Source organism: Theropithecus gelada, chromosome 3 (genome assembly GCF_003255815.1).
Source record: "Theropithecus gelada isolate Dixy chromosome 3, Tgel_1.0, whole genome shotgun sequence".
NCBI lineage: Eukaryota > Metazoa > Chordata > Mammalia > Primates > Cercopithecidae > Theropithecus > Theropithecus gelada.
Window position 1 is genome coordinate 54,617,029 of NC_037670.1, and position 19,378 is coordinate 54,636,406.

Sequence of the window (19,378 nt, forward strand, 5' to 3'; positions counted from 1 at the left end):
TACTTCTAGAAATAAAAATAAAAGGAGAGATATAAAAACAAGAAAGAAATTTTAAAAAGGAAGTGGATTCCTCACAATTACTCCTAAGGTATGGATTAAACCTAAGTGTTAATCAACAGGTGAACAAATATAGAAAATGTGACATATTTACACAACGAAATGCTATTCAGCCCTTCAAAAGAAGCAACTCTTGTTATTTGCAAAAACATCAATGAACATGGAGGACATTATGCTAAGTAAAATAAGTCAGCAGAGAAAAGAACCCACATAATATTATTTCTTTTTCTTTCTTTCTTTTTTTTTTTTTTTTTGAGACGGAATTTTTCTTGTTGCCTAGGCTGGAGTACACTGGTGCAATCTTGGCTCACCGCAACCTCCACCTCCCGAATTCAAGCGATTCTCCTGCCTCAGCCTCGAGTAGCTGGGACTACAGGCATGCACCACCATGCCCGGCTAATTCTGCATTTTCAGTAGAGACGGGGTTTCTCCATGTTGGTCAGGCTGGTCTCGAACTTCCGACCTCAGGTGATCCGCCTGCCTAGGCCTCCCAAAGTGTTGGGATTCCAGGTGTGAGCCACCTGCCTGGCCACACACTAGTATTTTCTATGTAGAGTGTACAAACAATTTAAACCATAGAAGTAGAGAGTAGACATTTTTAGCTAAGACTTTATCTCATTCAAGTGTGTTTTATAAAATTTGTTTGACATTTAAGTGTCTCTGATTTACCTGGAATATTGTAATTTTTCATGAATCCAGGTTGAGTACTATAAATAAACAATCTTTTACTAAAAGCTTTTCTGAGGCAGAGTAGGATACATCAAATTTTATTATAATATGGTAAAAGTGTGTTAACCATGTTCCCAGTAATCCCTCTGAACACAGCATTCTCAGTTCCCAGTACTCACCTTGAGTTGCTCAGGGGAAACTGTTATCTCTGTAAGCAGGCAGAACAAGGTGCCCCGTGGAGGTGCACCACATTGCACAGAAATGCTGTCCACATGCACCTCTATGGTCTTAATTTAATTGGGCTGTTATTTGCATGACTAGATACTTACTGAATCTGGTCATACTGTTTTTGGCAGCTAATGGTATTTGTTCCCCATCAGTTTTCTGCAATTATTTGCTTTGCTGAAAAATAAATCTTTTGTTAATTGAGAAACCAGATTTGCAATTTTCAATTTTTACATACGAAAGCAAATCAGAGAATCATGTGTATGTAGCATGCATTTTCCTATCAAAATTCTTCTTGTATTGCCTTGGAAACCCTAGGAAGTCACCTAAAGAATTCTCCCTTCAAATTGTTTAGCCAGGATTTTAGATTTCAAAAGATCCAGAACTTAATAATTGAGTAAAGCAAAAATCTTGTCTTTGCTTCTTGTTAGTAATCTGGTCATTTCAAAAAGCATGGCAATTATGCCAAGCTATTAAAAAGATGTTGTTTTGATTAATTTTATCCCATTTCAAATGTTTTACCTGTTTCTTTTACCTTGTCAATCTAAGAGAAACTATCTACATAACTGTTTATGCATTCACCCCTGTAATCCTAACACTTTGGGAGGCTGAGGTGAGTGGATCACTTGAGGTCAGGAGTTCCAGACCAGCCTTGCCAACATGGCGAAACCCCATCTCTGCTAAAATGTAAAAATCAGCTGGGCATGGTGGCGGGCATCTGTAATCCCAGTTACTTGGGAGGCTGAGGCAGGAGAATAGCTTGAACCTGGGAAGCAGAAGTCGCAGTGAGCTGAGATCACACCACTGCACTCCAGCATAGGTGACAGAGCAAGACTTCGTCTCAATAAATAAATTAAAAAAAGGTGTAGAATAGACATTTGGCAAAATTCAACATATACTCATGATAAATCTCTTAATAAAATAGGTAGAGGACAAATGCACCTCAAGCCAATATACACCAGATATACCAAAAAATGCACAGCTAATAACATATTAAGCAAGGAAATGTAAGCTTTTACTCTAAAAGCTAGAACAAGACAAGAATGCCCACTTTGGTCAGTCTTATTAAACATGGTATTAAATGTCCAAGTCAGAAAATTTAGAGAATAAAATCAAAGGCATCCAGCTTGGAAAAAAAGTTAAATGATCCCTGTTTGCAGATGACATACTCTTCGGTATAGAAAAGCCTAAGACTTCACTTAGAACTAATGAACAAATTTTTAAACTTGCAAAATACAAAATCAACACACAAGAGTCAGTAGCATTTCTACACAAGAACAATTAGCTACCTCAAAATAAAATTAAAAGCAATCTCATTTACAATAACTGTAATAACTACACTTTGAAATCAATTTAACCAAAAAGTTAAAACACCTTACACTGTAATCTAAAGAACATTAGAGGAAGAAATTAAATACTACACCAATAAAAAAATAGTACTAATTCATGAATTGGATTTAATATTGTTAAATACCCATATTACAGAAAATAATCTGCAGATATAATACAACCATTATGAAAATACCAGTGACATACTTAATAACAATTTTAAAAATATATATCTAAAATTTATATGGTACCCCACAAAAGATCCTGTATAGCCAAAGCAATCAAGGAAAAACAAAAACAAAAACACTAAAGTTATTACCCTACCTGACTTTGAAATATACTACAAAGCTATAGTACCCAAAACAGTATGGTACTTCAATAAAAACAGACACATATGCCAATGGAGCAGTAAAGACAAACCAGAAATATATCCATGTATTTACAGCTAACTCAATTTAAATATAGGTAACACCTTCTTAGGGAAAGGGCAGTATCTTCAGTAAATGGTGCTGAGAAAATTATAGCCACATGCAGAGCAATATAATGAGACCCTCATTTCACAACATATCTAAAAATCTACTCAAATAGTTTACTTACCTAAATGTAAGGCCTGAATCTCTGAAACTACTACAAAAAATATAGAGTAAAACCCCCATAACATTGGTCTAGGCAGTAACTCTTTTGATTTAACCTCAAACTCCCAGGGAATCAAAGGTAAAATTGATGTCAGATTACTTCAAATTATTAATAAAAAGCTGCTGAAAAAAATCTGATACAACAAACAGGACAAGAAAAGTAAAAAATGGGACAAAATATTTGCAAACCATACATGTGACAAGACATTACTATCAAAAAATATTTAAGAAACTTGGCCAGGCTGCAGGCTCATGCCTATAATTCCAGCACTTTGAGAGGCCAAGGCAGGCAGATCACTTGAGGTCAGGAGTTAGAGACCAGACTGGCCAACATGGTGAAACCCCATCTCTACTAAAAATACAAAAATTAGCTGGGCATGGTTGTGGGTGCCTGTAATCCCAGGTACTTGGTAAGCTGAGGCAGAAGAATCGCTTGAACCCAGGAGGCAGAGGTTGCAGTGAGTCAAGATTGCACCACTGCACTCCAGTCTGGGCAACAGAGTGAGACTCTGTCTCAAAATATGTGTGTGTATATACATATATCTATACATGTATATGTATATACATATATGCATGTGTGTGTGTATATATATGTGAAACTCAAATGACTACACAATAAAAAACAAATAACTATTAAAAGTGAGTAAAAGGCCTAAGTAAATATTTTTTCAAAAAAAGGCATACATATGGCCAACAGATACATTTCAAAATGCTAAACATCAATTATTATTAGGGAAAAGCAAGCCAAAAGAAAAAAACCTATGAGATATCAACTCACTCCTGTCACAATTACTCATATTAAAAAGAAAAAAAAAGTATTGGTAAACATACGAAGAAAACGAAATGTTCGCACACTGTTGGCTTAAATGTAAATGAGGACAGCCATTATGAAAAACAAAACAGAGATTCCTTTAAAAATTTAAAATCAAACTATTGTATAATATAGCAATTCCACTATTGTATACATATATCCCTAACAAATAAAATCAGAATGAAGAAACATCTGCACTTCTATGTTGTTTGCAACACTCTTCACAATGGCCAAAACATGGAATCAACAGTTCAACATCTAATGAGTCAATAAAGAGATTGTGGTGTATGTACACAATGGAATACTATTCACCTTTTAAAAAGAAAATCGTATTACTTTCAATCACATGGATTAACCTGAAGGACACTATATTAGTTGAAATAAGCCAAAGATTAATATGTCATAATTTCACTTACACATGCATTCTAAAAAAATTAATCTCACAGAAGTAGAGAGCAAAATGGTGATGACCAGATGCCGAGGTATTTAGAAGAAAGTGAGGTTTGGAAAGATGTCTGTCAAAGAATACACAATTATAGTTAAATAAGAGGATTAAGTTCAAAAGATTTTTCTGTACAGCACAGTGACTATAGTTCATAATAATGTATTTGTATATGCTAAGAGAATACTGAAAAAATGAAGAGTGCTAAGAAAAATGCTAAGAAAATGTGAAGTGCTCTCACCACAAAATGTTAACTATGTGAGGTAAAGCATTAACCTAGAATTAAGCATTTGACATTGTACATATACTTCAAAACATCATGTTTTACAGAAAAAATGCACATTTTATGTCACATCAAAAAATTCATTTTTAAAACATTATGGAAAGATAATGTTTCAAATACTGTGTCCTTTTCATAAACCTGGCTGAATAGTGTCAAAAATACTTAGTTCTCGTGTGGTTTTTGTCATCTGTCATAATCACAGACACTCTGATATTTAACACCATGTTCTGGACCCAGCACAGTCGATGGGAAAAGTCAATGTACTTTAGGGTTTTTAAGCTTGGGGCACCTGGAGTTTCTGGTACAGATGGTAATGGTATGAAAGACACTAAAAGTGCAAGTGTTGTTTATTGACCCATGACACCACTCAGAAAACAAATTTGCATGCAAAGAAATAGAAAACGTTTTAATCCAAAAGTTGCCATGATCTCCAAAAGTTTTCCAGAGAAAACGACCAAGGAGTTGGCTACCAATAGGTGACTAAGAATAAAAACTGTAGACTGAACTTCACCAACCAAAAAAAGTATATATATATATATTTTTATAATATATAAATATATATGTGTATATATGTATTTTAAAAGTGACACCGGGAGCAGTGGCTCATGCCTGTAATCCCAATACTTCGGGAGGCTGAGGCAGGTGGATCATCTGAGGTCAGGAGTTCGAGACCAGCCTGGCCAATATGGCGAAACGCCATCTCTACTAAAATTAGTACAAAAAAATTAGTACAAAAATTAGCCAGGCGTGGTGGCAAGTGCCTGTAATCCTAGCTACTCAGGAGGCTGAGGCAGGAGAATAGCTTGAACCTGGGAGGCGAAGGTTGCAGTGAACCGAGATTGCGCCACTGTACTCCAGCCTGGGTGACAAGAGTGAGACTCCACCTAAAAAAGTAAGAAATTCCTCCAAATTGTAATATCAATATGGAAAAGAAATACTATTCCAACTTTCAAATCAACAGAAGTCATTTTATTTTGCAATGTTTAACGGCCACACTTAAAAATAGAAGATTCTGTGTGAAAACATAAGTTGTGCTATATTATAGAAGATTAAATTCAAAATGTTTGATTTATCGGTTTTGTTGTTGTTGTTGTTGTTGTTTGTTTTGTTTTGTTTTGTTTTTTTATGGAGTCTCATTGTTGCCCAGACTGGAGTGCAGTGGCATGATCTCGGCTCACTGCAACCTCTGCCTCCTGCATTCAAATAATTGTCTTGCCTCAGCCTTCAAAGTAGCTGGGGCTACAGGTACACACGGCCACAGTTGGCTAATTTTTGTATTTTTAGTAGAGACAGGGTTTCACCATCTTGGCTGGGCTGGTTTCGCACTCCTGGCCTTAAGTAATCCACCCAGCTCAGCCTCCCAAAGTGTTGGGATTAGAGGCATGAGCAAGCGTGCCCAGTCAGATTTACCATTAGCGCTCTCAAAAATTTAATTTCTGGCCAGGCACAGTGGCTCACGCCTGTAATCCCAGCACTTTGGGAGGCCAAGGTGGGTGGATCACCTAAGGTCGGGAGTTCACAACCAGCCTGACCAACATGGAGAAACCCCATCTGTACTAAAAATACAAAATTAGCTGGGCATGGTGGCGCATGCCTGTAATCCAAGCTACTCGGGAGGCTGAGACAGGAGAGTCAAACCTGGGAGGTGGAGGTTGTGGTGAGGCAACATCGGGCCATTACACTCCAGCCTGGGTAAAAAGAGTGAAATCCCATGTCAAAAAAAAAAAATAATTTATTTCTGACATATTTTCTAGCAAATTTTATATGCGCCACACTTTGTGTAAGAATCTAGTAAGATTTTTGTTTTACAGTTAAAAACAATGCCAAGTGATTTAATCCTCTCACCTGTGGCCAGTGTATGTCTTTTATCTTTTTTTTTTTTTTTTTTTTTTTTTGAGACGGAGTCTTGCTCTGCCGCCCAGGCTGGAGTACAGTGGCCGGATCTCAGCTCACTGCAAGCTCCGCCTCCCGGGTTCACGCCATTCTCCTGCCTCAGCCTCCCGAGTAGCTGGGACTACAGGCGCCTGCCACCTCGCCCGGCTAGTTTTTTGTATTTTTAGTAGAGACGGGGTTTCACCGTGTTAGCCAGGGTGGTCTCGATCTCCTGACCTCGTGATCCGCCCATCTCGGCCTCCCAAAGTGCTGGGATTACAGGCTTGAGCCACCGCGCCCGGCCTATGTCTTTTATCTTAATTAACAATCTGAGAGTTATATTGATAAGCAAACTCGCCAATTAAAACCAATTTTTCAGTGCACTAAAAATACGAAATTTCTCATCAAAACTTACTAAATTACCATGCGAAATGACATGGCATAAAGACAACAGTGAGAAAACTGTAGCCATAATACAGAAAAAGAAGAGCTGTGATGCATACATTGTTGGAATACACATAAGACAAACAAACCTGACGATAATTAGAAAATTACCAGAATTTCTCTTTAAATTCAGCAGAATTCAGCTTTGCAGCCCAGAAAAAAAAAAGTCCTCTCCACATGAAGAATCAATGTTACTGTTTCACCATTGATATATTCCATTTCCGACTTGAAGTTACAAACTAACTTCAACAGGAGTATTTATGGTCTTACTATGGAGCATCTGTTACACAGCAAGCACTGTCATGTTTGTCTGCTATGTTTATATATAACAGCATCCTCATGACTCAGGAAGCCTTCCTAGTACTTACCTGAACAAATTCAATAAATAAATAAATTTACTTATATCAATTATGAAAAGTGAAAGAAAGAATAACTTTTAAAAAGTAGGCTCACATAGGGTTCTCCAATTAAAAGAACAAAGGGCAATGTTTTAACTAAATAAGTAAATTATAACTTAATAGACTAATAGTAAAATTACATCTAAAAATTACTTTTTGTACACTACTAAATTTTATAAAAAAATCATTGTTGTAATCCCTGACCAGCTCACATAATACTTCATAAACTGTAAAAGAAATTGTAAGAAAAAAAGAAATGTATAGTTCTACCATGAGTACCAGGCAAGTAAAAACAGAACATCTGCATGGGGAGATTCTGAACCATAAACCATAATATTTTACAGTAATGAATTCAATACAAAGCAGAAAGAGTATAGATTTGCTTTCAGCATTTTTGAGGTTGTTAGTTTTCTAGTAAATTAGTCACCTTATTAAAATGATTTGTTTTGTTCCAATATTGCTCTTTTCTTCTGAAAATAGGTACAAACATACTCACACAAGCACACTTACAATTTTCTTATACTTGAGATTTATCTTTAAAGTAAAATGTATCTATATTTAACTCTATGTAAATCAAAACTAAAAGTCTTTATATGCTTGTAGGCAAAGAGCAGAAAAATATATAACATATTCTAAAAAATATTCAGGACTCAGAAATGTATTTTATTTATACTTTTATAATTTTTATTATGACCATAAAAATAACCCTGTAGTCCACAACAATTTAGTTGTACATTTTAAAATAAAACTATAGAACTGAACAGTTTGTAATACAAAGGATAAATGCTAGTAATGGATACCTCATTTACCCTGATGTGATTATTACATATTATATACCTGTATCAAAACATGCCATATATGGCATAAATATAAAAACATACTATGTACCCATGAAAAATAAGAGCAATAAATTTAAATAAGAAAAAAATATAAATGTAAAACCTATGGGAATATTCTTTGACTTATTTGCAGTTTAAAGCCACTGGCAAAAGAGATTACTAAAGATGTTAGTCTACTATGTAACCAAATAGTATATTGCTATCATCATCTTTTACCTACGCCATTGAGTAAGGTGGGGCAGGTTAAAGTTTGTGGCTGGCATAAAAATGCTTCACTGAATATACAACAGTCTTAACATGTTAAAATATGTTTAAAAATCTAAGTTCATACATAATCTAAAAATTTTGAAATGTACTGCATTTTATTATGAAAAGCACAATTCATAAAATACTGAATTTTAACTAAAGTTTAAAAACTTTTCACTATAATGCAGAATATTACTCTGAACACCTACCTCATGCATGACTCAATATTATCAGTTAGCCACAAGAGCCTCTCTACTTAGATTTTCATCACGTGTCTTTCATTTTAATGTTCTTACTCTTCCATTAAAAAGGTCATAAGTAATGCCCATCTAATAAAAAAAAATCTCTCATATCTTTGATGCAACAACAGTTGATCACATGCTTCACATGTGAATACAATAGGAATGAAGAAAAGCATGGACCAGGTGTGTGGCTCATGCCTGTAATCCCAGCATTTTGGGAGGCTGATGCAGGCAGATCACCTGAGGTCGGGAGTTCGAGAGCAGCCTGACCAACATGGAGAAACCCTGTCTCTACTAAAAATACAAAATTAGCTGGGCGTGGTGGCACATGCCTGTAATCCCAGCTACTCGGGAGACTGAGGCAGGAGAATCACTTGAACCCAGGAGGCGGAGATTGCAGTGAGCTGAGATCACGCCATTGCACTCCAGCCTGGGCAACAAGAGCGAAACTCCGTCCAAAAAAGACCAAAAAACATGGATTTGAGAGTTGAATTATATCATTATTCACTTTTTTAAAAACCTGTAGTTTTTTCCAAAGAAAACAGTGTACTTTGAATGTAAATATACCTCTGCAAAAAACTTTTTCACTATTAGTTATCTACCAACTTGTGTTTTGGATAACTTTCTGTACTCAGCACTCTAATTTTGTGTAATGTCTGAAGTGTCAGTATCTTAAGATATCTGTACTATGAATTCTCTGATATTTATATAAACCTAATTTTGGATCATGTATTTCATAGTTACTGCTGCATTTGCAAAAATATATTTTAGTATAATTCCTCTCATGTTTTCTAAGCTGTTGTTGAAAAAGTATTTTTCCAAATTCATTACACTCATAGGGTTTTTCTCCAACATAAATTTCCTGGTATTGAACAAAGTTTGAACAACTGCTTCAGGGTTTTTCTCTAGTACAAAATGTGTACAGTAAGATCTATGATACAAGCAAAGGTACTACAAACCTCTTCGTATTTTTAATGTTTCTCTTCAAAATACTCTGCTGCACTTTACAGGCTTATATTGTCTGAAAGATCTTTTGACAGTAATTTCATTGATAACGCTTTTATTAAGTACTAACTTTCTGATGCTGAGTAAGATATGAGCAGATATTAATGACTTTTCCATTCTTTATATAATTTTTCTCAAGTATAAATGCTTTCCTGTGCAATAAGGTATGAGAATTGTTTTGTCACATTTGTCACACTTCTCGGAGTTTTCTCCAGTATGAATCATCTTATATACAATCAAGTGTGACAACCACTTAAAGGCTTTGTCACATTCTTCACATTTCTAGGATTTCTCACCAGTATGATTTCTTTTATGTCTAGAAAAGTTTGAGGTGTTGTCAAAAGCACTGTCATGTCTTTTAGGTTTGTATGGTTTTTGTCCAGTATGAATTTTCTTATGTCGGGTAAGGTTCGAGGACCGGTTAAAAGCTTTGCCACATTCTTCACATTTGTAGGGTTTCTCTCCAGTATGAATTCTCTTATGTTTAGTAAGAGTTGAGGACCAGTTAAAGGCTCTGCCACATTCATTACATTTGTAAGGTTTCTCTCCAGTATGAACTCTCTTATGTTCAGTAAGGGTTGAGAATGCCCTAAAGGCGCTGCCACATTCTTCACATTTGTAGGGTTTTGCTCCAGTATGAATTATCTTATGTTTAGTAAGGGTTGAGAATACACTAAAGGCTTTTCCACATTCTTCACATTTGTATGGTTTCTCTTTAGTATAAATTCTCTTATGTTTAGTAAGAGTTGTGGACCGTTTAAAGGCTTTACCACATTCTTCACATTTGTAGGGTTTCTCTCCAGTATGAACTATCTTATGTCTAGTAAGGGTTGAGGACTGGTTAAAGGCTTTACCACATTCATTGCATTTGTAGGGTTTCTCTCCAGTATGAATTCTCTTATGTTTAGTAAGAGTTGAGGACCAGTTAAAGGCTTTACCACATTCGTTGCATTTGTAGGGCTTCTCTCCAGTATGAATTATCTTATGTTTAGTAAGGGTTGAGAATATACTAAAGCCTTTGCCACATTCTTCACAATTGTAGGGTTTTGTTCCTGTATGAATTAGCTTATGTTTAGTAAGGATTGAAAATACACTAAAGACTTTGCCACAATCTTCACATTTGTAAGGTTTCTCTTCAGTATGAATTTTTTTATGTTTAGTAAGAGTTAAGGACTGGTTAAAAGCTTTGCCACGTTCTTCACATTTGTAGGGATTCACTTCAGTATGAATTATCTTATGTTTAGTAAGATTTGAGAACTGGTTAAAGGCTTTTCCACATGTTTTACATTTGTAGAAATTCCCTCTAGTAGCAGTTTTCTTATGCTGAGTTAGTTGTGAAAGTATGCAACATGATTTGCCACATTCTTTACATTTGAAAGGTTTCCTTCCAGTATGTCTTTTCTTGTGTCTACTTGAATTTGAGAATTTATGAAGAACTTTAACATATTTATCACATTGAAATATTTTGCTCTGGGTAGTTGTCAAACATTGGTTAAGTCCATTATAACCTCTTTTGTGCACCTTATGCTCATGTATACTTTTACAGTCTTTTCTTAATTGCAAATTTTCATGTCCATATTTTCCATATCTTCTCAGGATCACTTTTTGAAAAGAATCTTTTAAGCCCTGCTTTGGCCAAAGGTCTTGGGCAAAATGAGAACACACAACTGAAAGAAATAAAAATAACAATTACTTCACTTACTAGACTCAGATGAATATACTTTACAAATCTAACCTATAAAAATATACAAACTACATAAGCAAGATGGCACAGCAAAATACCACAGGCCCTAATTCCTTCACAGACATATCAATGTAACAAAACATACTGACCAAGATACATTTGTGGAAAATATATAAATGAGTTAAGTGTGTGCAGTGCCCCAGGTGAGCACAATGCAAAGAGCCATATAGAAGGAAAAGAAAAGTCTACTGCAGGCCAGGTGCAGTGGCTCGTGCCTGTAATCCCAGCATTTTGGGAGGCCAAGGCAGGCAGATCACAAGGTCAGGAGTTCAAGACCAGCCGGACCAACATGATGAAACCTCCTCTCTGGTAAAACCACAAAAATTGGCCGGGCGCGGTGGCTCAAGCCTGTAATCCCAGCACTTTGGGAGGCCGAGACGGGCGGATCACGAGGTCAGGAGATCGAGACCATCCTGGCTAACACAGTGAAACCCCGTCTCTACTAAAAATACAAAAAAAAATTAGCCGGGCGTGGTGGCGGCGCCTGTAGTCCCAGCTACTCGGGAGGCTGAGGCAGGAGAATGGCGTAAACCCGGGAGGCGGAGCTTGCAGTGAGCCGAGATCACGCCACTGCACTCCAGCCTGGGTGACAGAGCGAGACTCCGCCTCAAAAAAAAAAAAAAAAAAACACAAAAATTAGCCAGGTGTGGTGGCGCATGCCTGTAATCCCAGCTACTCAGGAGGCTGAGGCAGGAGAGTCCCTTGAACCCAGAAGGTAGAGGCTGCAGTGAGCTATCACGCCATTGAACTACGGCCTGGGTGATCAGAGCAAAACTCTGTCTCAAAAAAAAAGAAGTAAATTGCAACTCTTGGTTTCTTTTTGAAAAGAGAAGGAAAATAGTGGCACACACATATTCATTTCAGACTTCTAGGGACCTTTCCAGACACTGATTTCTGTCTCTCATGACATAAAATGCAAAAGAAATGGTGATATACTATGGAATGACAGTTTGAGTCAACTGAGACCCAAGGTGAATGTTGCAGCAGCAGAGAAACTGCAGTACCACAGACAGGGAACAGGTGTAGCAAGTGACTACTGACTCATGAACAAACTCCTTTAACTAAAAAACCCAAAAAATTTCAGAAAAGACACACTTTAAGAACATGTTTGAGAGACTACCAAAATCTCTAGCCAAGACAGTTGGTTTCAGGCTATGACAAGACAAAGATACATTATAAAGATTGTGATGGGTAGCTTGTTTTTAATGTCCAAATCTCAATAAAAAATTATAATGCATACAAAATATGAAGGCAACATGGCCTCATCAAAAACATTATAAAATTTTCTGAAAGCAAGTATTAAAGAATGAAGCTGTAAAAATTAATTTTAAAAATTTAAAATAAATTGAATACTCAATGAATTAAATAGGAACAGACAACTATTGAAAATCAGAAATATGAGGATAAAAACAAGTGTTAAAAACATCAAAAACAAATTGTTAAGGTAAAATTACAAAAAAAACTAAAAAATTTTAAAAGTAGGAAAAACTGATGTAAAAAACATGCTCAACAAACTAGGATACACACAAAGATATTTATAACACATATATAAGCACGATTTCAACAGTCACAGGCAAGAGAATCTTGGGAGCTGCAAGATGAAAGTGATGTGTCATTTACAAGGATAGTCTTATGAGAAAACCAGTGAATCTGTCAAGAAAATTTTGCAGGCCAGAAAAAAAACTGTGTGATATAGTCAAAATCCTTTAAAAAAAAAAAGAAAAAAAAAAAAAGCTGCCAAGTGAGAATAATACCATCAGCAAAACTGTCCTACCAGATAAAAAGGAAAAGATCTTCCAAAATAACCAAATCCTGAAAAAGTATATTGGCACTCCATTTGCCCTACATATCAAAGATGGTGAAAAGGAGTTATTTCCACTGAAAATAACATGATGCAAGAAAACAACACATAATCATATGAAAATATATAACTTTCTGGGAGAGATATGCACATACAGAAAAATACTATTCCTTAGCATTATCATAATGGTGCAGTACACATTTTTAATTATTCTCTAGAACTTGAAAGATAAAAGCATAGAAACTATTATAAACAACTGTTAATGGACATACAACATAAAAAGATATAATTAGCACCATCAATAACAATGTTGAGGACAGATGTAACAAGGAAAAAACCTTGTATGCCGCCAGGCATGGTAGCTCATGCCTGTAATTCCAGCACTTTGGGAGGCCAAGGCGGGTGAATCACAAGGTCAAGAGTTCGAGACCAACTTGGCCAACATAGTGAAACCCTGTCTCTACTAAAAAAAATACAAAAAGTAGCCAGGCATGGTGGCACGCGCCTGTAGTCCCAGCTACTCAGGAGGCTGAAGCAGAATTGTTTGAACCTGGGAAACGGAGGTTGTAGTAAGCCGAGACTGTGTCACTGCACTCCAGCCTCGGCAACAGAGTGAGACTCTGTCTCAAAAACAAAACAAAACAAAACAAAACAAACAAACAAACAAAACTTTGTATGCAACTGAAATTAATTTTTTTTTACCAGGTTAAACTATATTGTTGTATTTTTTAGAGGTTTTATGTAATCCCAAAGTTACCCCCAAAAATATCTGTATGGATACACAAATAAGAAAGAAATGAAAGCATCAAAGGAAGACAAAGAAAAATGAGGGACAAAGATACAAGAATCAAAGAAAACAACTAATAAAATGACATTATAAGACCTTCAGAAAATTATTTGAATATATATAATTAACTTTCCAATCAAGAGACATACATTTAATAAAGGGATTTATTTAAAGAATTGAAAAATCGGCCAGGCGGTGGCTCATGCCTGTAATCCCAGCACTTTGGGAGGCCGAGGCGGTGGATCACCTTAGGTCAGGAGTTTGAGACAAGCGTGACCAATATGGTGAAACCCTGTCTCTTCTAAAAATACAAAAATGAGCCAGACATGGTGGCGGACGCCTGTAATCCCAGCTACTTGGGAGGCCGAGGCAGGAGAATTGCTTGAACCTGGGAGGCGGAGGTTGCAATGAGCTGAGATGGTACCACTGCACTACTCTAGCCTGGGTGACAGAACAAGATTCCCGCTAAAAAAAAAAAAAGAAAAGAAAAATCAAGATCCAACTTGCCTTTCTACAAGAGTCAGAAAAGATCTAATAATAAAAAGACTGAAAGTGGCAAGATGGAAGTAGACATTCCATGCAAATATTAACAAAACGAGAGCAGCAGACATCAAAACAGTATTACACAAGCTACATCTTAAGTAACTGTCATATTTTATAAAATGTACTTTAAGTCAAAACTCCAAAGAGACAAATAAGGACATTAAACAACAGATTCATGGGAACCTATGACAAATTTGCGTGTGTGTGTGTGTGTGTGTGTGTGTGTATGTGTGTCTCACATTAGGGTTCTAAATATATAAAGCAAATACCAACAGAATTGAAGAAACACACAGAGAACAATATAATTATAGAATATTTTAATATCCCATTTTCTAAAATAAGAATAAAACAAGACAGAATATTAGTAAGACAACAGAGGACCTGAAGGCAGTATAAAACAAATATTCCTAACGTAGGTATACAAAACTCAACAACATTAAGATACACACCCTTATCGATAGCTCATACAACTTTCTTCTTGATAGGCCACCAACTAAGTCAAAAAAGTCTTAAAAAGTATTTTAGAACTGAAATTTTATGGATTACTTTCCATAACAAAAATGGAATGACAATATAAAACAATAATATTAAAAGCTAACAAGTTTACAAATATATAGAAATTAAACCAAATTCTTTAGCATGCTTTTGTTCAAAAGTTGAAATTAATATTGTGAAGATGTCTATACTGCTCAATACACAAGATTTAATGCAATGTTTTCCCAATTTCTCATTGCATTTTTGAAGACATAAAAACAGCAACCCCTAAAGTATATGGAATCTCAAGGGACAATAAAGTACCTAACAATCTTCAAAAACAGGAACAATGTTGGAAGCATTATAGTTTCTGATTTTAAAACATATTACAAAGCTACAGAATTAAAACAATTTGCTACAAGTATAAAGGTTAAAAAAAAGTAGACAAAATAGAATGTAGCACATATATATACTTTCACATATATGGTCATATGAAGAGTCATTTTCATACCCATAATTATTATACTATTGCTACTGAAAGCCAATAGGTAAAAGCAAAACAAGTTTCTGTCACCAAATCATTTGGTAGATACGATCTGAAATATAAAAATACTTGGCTGGGCACTGTGGCTCATGCCTGTAATCCTAGCACTTTGGGAGGCTGAGGAGGGCAGATCACACGAGGTCAGGAGTTCGAGACCAGCCTGGCCAACATGGTGAAACCCCGACTCTACTAAAAATACAAAAATTAGCCAGGCATGATGGCACTCGCCTATAATCCCAGCTACTTGGGAGGCTAAGGCAGTAGAATCGGTTGAATCCCGAGGGGCAGAGGTTGCAGTGACCCAAGATCATACTACTGTACTCCAATCTGGGTGGAAGAGTGAGAATCTGTATTATTAAAAAAAAAAAAACAAAAAAAAACACATACACACACACACAAAACAAACAACAACAACAAAAAAACTGGACTGTCATTCAGTTTTCAAAAAGCAGAAGATAGTCTAACAACTATAAAGATAAGTTTTGATGACATTATGCAAAATAAAATGAGCCAGCCATAAAAAGACAGAGATTGTTGAGATATATGATGCAGTTACACTCCTAGAAAAAAAAGACTGGTGTTTGAAAAGTGCCATGAAAATGGGAAAAATTGGTAGTTGTTTAATATGTGTTGAGACTTAGCTTTGCAAGATAAAAACATTTTAGTAAAATGTTGCATAATTATGACTAAAGTGAATATTTAAGAATATTTATTGTAAATTTTGTGATTTTTTTTTTTTTTTAATTTTGAGACAGTCTTGCTCTTTCACCCAGACTGGAGTGCAGTGGCACCATCTCGGCTCACTGCAGCCTCCACATCCTCAGCTCAAGTGATTCTCATGCCTCAGCCTCCAGAGAAGCTGGGATTACAGGCATGCACTACCACACCTGGTTAATGTTTTGTATTTTTAGTAGAGACAGGGTTTCACCACGTTGGCCAGGCTGGTCTCAAACTACTGACCTCATGTAATCTACCCGCCTTGGCCTCCCAAAGTGCTGGGATTACAGGTGTGACATGGACTAATCACTTGATACCAGGAGTTTGAGACCAGCCTGGGTAACATGGCAAAGCCCTGTCTCTACAAATAATACAAAGAAACTAGCCAGGCATGGTGGCTCACACCTGTAATTCAGCACTTTGGGAGGCCGAGACAGGAGGATCACTTGAGGTCAGGAGTTCAAGACCAGCCCGGCCAACATGATGAAGCCCCATCTCTACTAAAAATACAAAAATTAGTTGCTCTAATCCCAGCTACCCAGGAGGCTGAGGCAGGAGAATCACTTGAACCTGGGAGGCAGAGGTTGCAGTGAGCCAAGGTCGTACCACCGCACTCCAGCTTGAGCGACAGAGTGAGACTCTGTCTCAGGGAAACAAAAAACAAAAAAACAAAAACAAAGAAACTAACTGGGTGTCATGGTACATACTTGTAACCCAGATACTTGAGAGACCGAAATGATAGAATCATCTGAGTTTGGAAGGTTGAGGCTGCAGTGAGCCAAGATCACACCACTGCAAACCAGCATAGTTGACAGAATGAGACCCTATCTTGAAAATAAATAAATAAATACAATTATTAAAAGAAAAAAAAAAAAGGAAATAGAGTGCCAGAGTGGCTTAAGAAAAAAGCATAAAATATGCTGCCTACAAGAGACTCATTTTAGCATTGAGTCAAATAGATTGAAAGTCACAGATTGGAAAATATCTGTGTTCCATGAAAATAGTAACCACAATTGGGTGAGGTGGTCATAATCATTTGACACAATACGCTTTAAGTATTAGTGGTTGGGCATGGTGGCTCACACCTGTAATCCCAGCACTTTGAGAGGCCGAGGTGGGTGGGTCACCTGAGGTCAGGTGTTCGAGACCAGCCTGGTCAACATGGTGAAACCCTAGCTCTACAAAACTACAAAAATTAGCCAGGCATGATGGTGGGGGAGTGCCTGTAATCCCAGTTACTTGGGAGGCTGAGGTGGAAGAATGACTTGAAACTGGGAGGTGGAGATTACAGTGAGCCAAGATCGTGCCATTGCACTCCAGCCTGGGCAAGAGAGCAAGACTCTGTCTCAAAAAAAGAAAAAGAAAAAAAAAAAAGCATTAGCATGAGGCAAAGATTGATATTATATAATGGTAAAATAGGTCAATTTACCAGGAATTCATAACTATTATATCTATCTATCTGTGTATGTATGTATAACATCAGGGCTCCAATATATATATAGCAATTACTGACAAAAGTGAAGCAGGAAATACATACCAACATAATAATTGTAGACATCAAGACCCCATTTTCAAAAATAGAAAATTCAAATAAATTAATAAAACAAAGAAAACGTAAGGCCAGGTGTGGTAGCTTACGCCTGTAATCCCAACACTTTATAAGGCTGAGATGGGCGGATCACCTGAGGTCAGGAGTTCGAGACCAGCCTGACCAACATGGCAAAACCCCATCTCTAATAAAAATACAAAAATTAGCTGGGTGTGGTGGCGGGCACCTGTAATCCAACTACTTGAGAGGCTGAGGAAGGAGAATCGCTTAAACCCAGGAGGCAGAGGTTACAGTGAGCCAAGATTGCATTATTGCACTCCAGCCTGGGTAACAGAGCAAGACTCCATCTCAAAAAAAAAAAAAAAAAGAAAACTTGGACTTTATAGACCGTATTAATCATTTTGCATATAGAGGAATATCTGAGAGAGGATAATTTATAAAGAAAATAAGGTTTACTTGGCTCACCCTTTAGCAGACTGTACAAGAAGTATGTGCCAGCATCTGCTTCTGGTGAGGGTCTCAGGAAGCTTACAATCACGATGAAAGGCAAAGAGTGGACATATCACATGGTGAGAGAGCAAGTGTGAGGTGAAGGAGCCAGGTTCTTTTAATGAACCAGCTTTCATTTGAATTAATAAAGTGTAAGCTTTCTGATTACCAAAAGGATGGTGCCAAGCTATTCATGAGAAATTTTGCCTCATGACCAAAATAACTCCCATCAGTTCCCACATCCAACATTGAGGATTACATTGCAGCATGATGTTTGGAGAACATGGACATTCAAACCATATTATAGATCAACTAGGCTTAACAGACATGCAGAAAATTTAACAGTCAAATGCAAGAGATTACACAATATTTTTATTTACACCTGGTGTATTCTGTTAGGACACATATCAACTCATTTAATTTAAGAATACTATGGCTGGGCACAGTGGCTCACGCCTGTTATTTCAGCACTTTAGGAGGCCGAGGTGGGCGGATCACGAGGTCAGGAGATAGAGACCATCCTGGCTAACACGGTGAAACCCCATCTCTGCTAAAAATATTTTTTAAAAAATAGCTGGGTGTGGGGTGTGGTGGTTGGCGCCTGCAGTCCCAGCTACTCAGGAGGCTGAGGCAGGAGAATGGTGTGAACCTGGGAGGGGGAGCTTGCAGTGAGCCAAGATTGAGCCATAGCACTCCAGCCTGGGTGACAGAGCGAGACTCCATCTCAGACCAAAAAAAGAGAATACCAGTCAGGCGCAGTGGCTCATGCCTATAATCTCAACACTTTGGGAGATCAAGGTGAAAGAATCATGTGTTTTGAGACCAGCATGCACAACCTAGAGAGTCCTTGCCCCTACAAATAATTTAAAAAATTAACCAGACATGGTAGTGCATGTTGTCTGTAGTCCCCAACTACTCAAAAGCCTGAGGTAAAAGGATCACTTGAGCCAAGGAGGCTGAGGCTGCAGCCAGTGAAAATCATGCCACTGCACTCCAGCCGGGATGACAGATTAAGATCCTGTCTCAAAACAACAAGTATAGAGGACCAAAATTATACACTGTGTGTTTTCTGACCAAAAATGAATGATACCAGGAATTAAAAGTAAAACTGGCAAATCTTAAAATATATGAAAATAAAATACTCTTCAATGTATTTTTGCTCAGGGGTCAAAACATTAAATTTAAAAAAAAATGTCGGCCAGGCACAGTGGCTCACGCCTATAATCCCAGCCC

The 19,378-nt window shown here is 36.9% G+C and overlaps 1 protein-coding gene across 1 annotated transcript in view; it reads right to left on the reverse strand.

Annotated features, from left to right (window-relative positions):
- Positions 1-9,535: 9,535 nt before the first annotated feature.
- Positions 9,536-19,378, reverse strand: part of LOC112620181 (zinc finger protein 273) — a 33,095-nt gene continuing 23,252 nt past the window's right edge. The window contains exon 4 of the mRNA XM_025378450.1: positions 9,536-11,164. Within this exon, the coding sequence (XP_025234235.1) occupies positions 9,780-11,164 (1,385 nt within the window). The 3' untranslated portion in view covers positions 9,536-9,779. The remainder of the gene's footprint in view (positions 11,165-19,378) is intronic.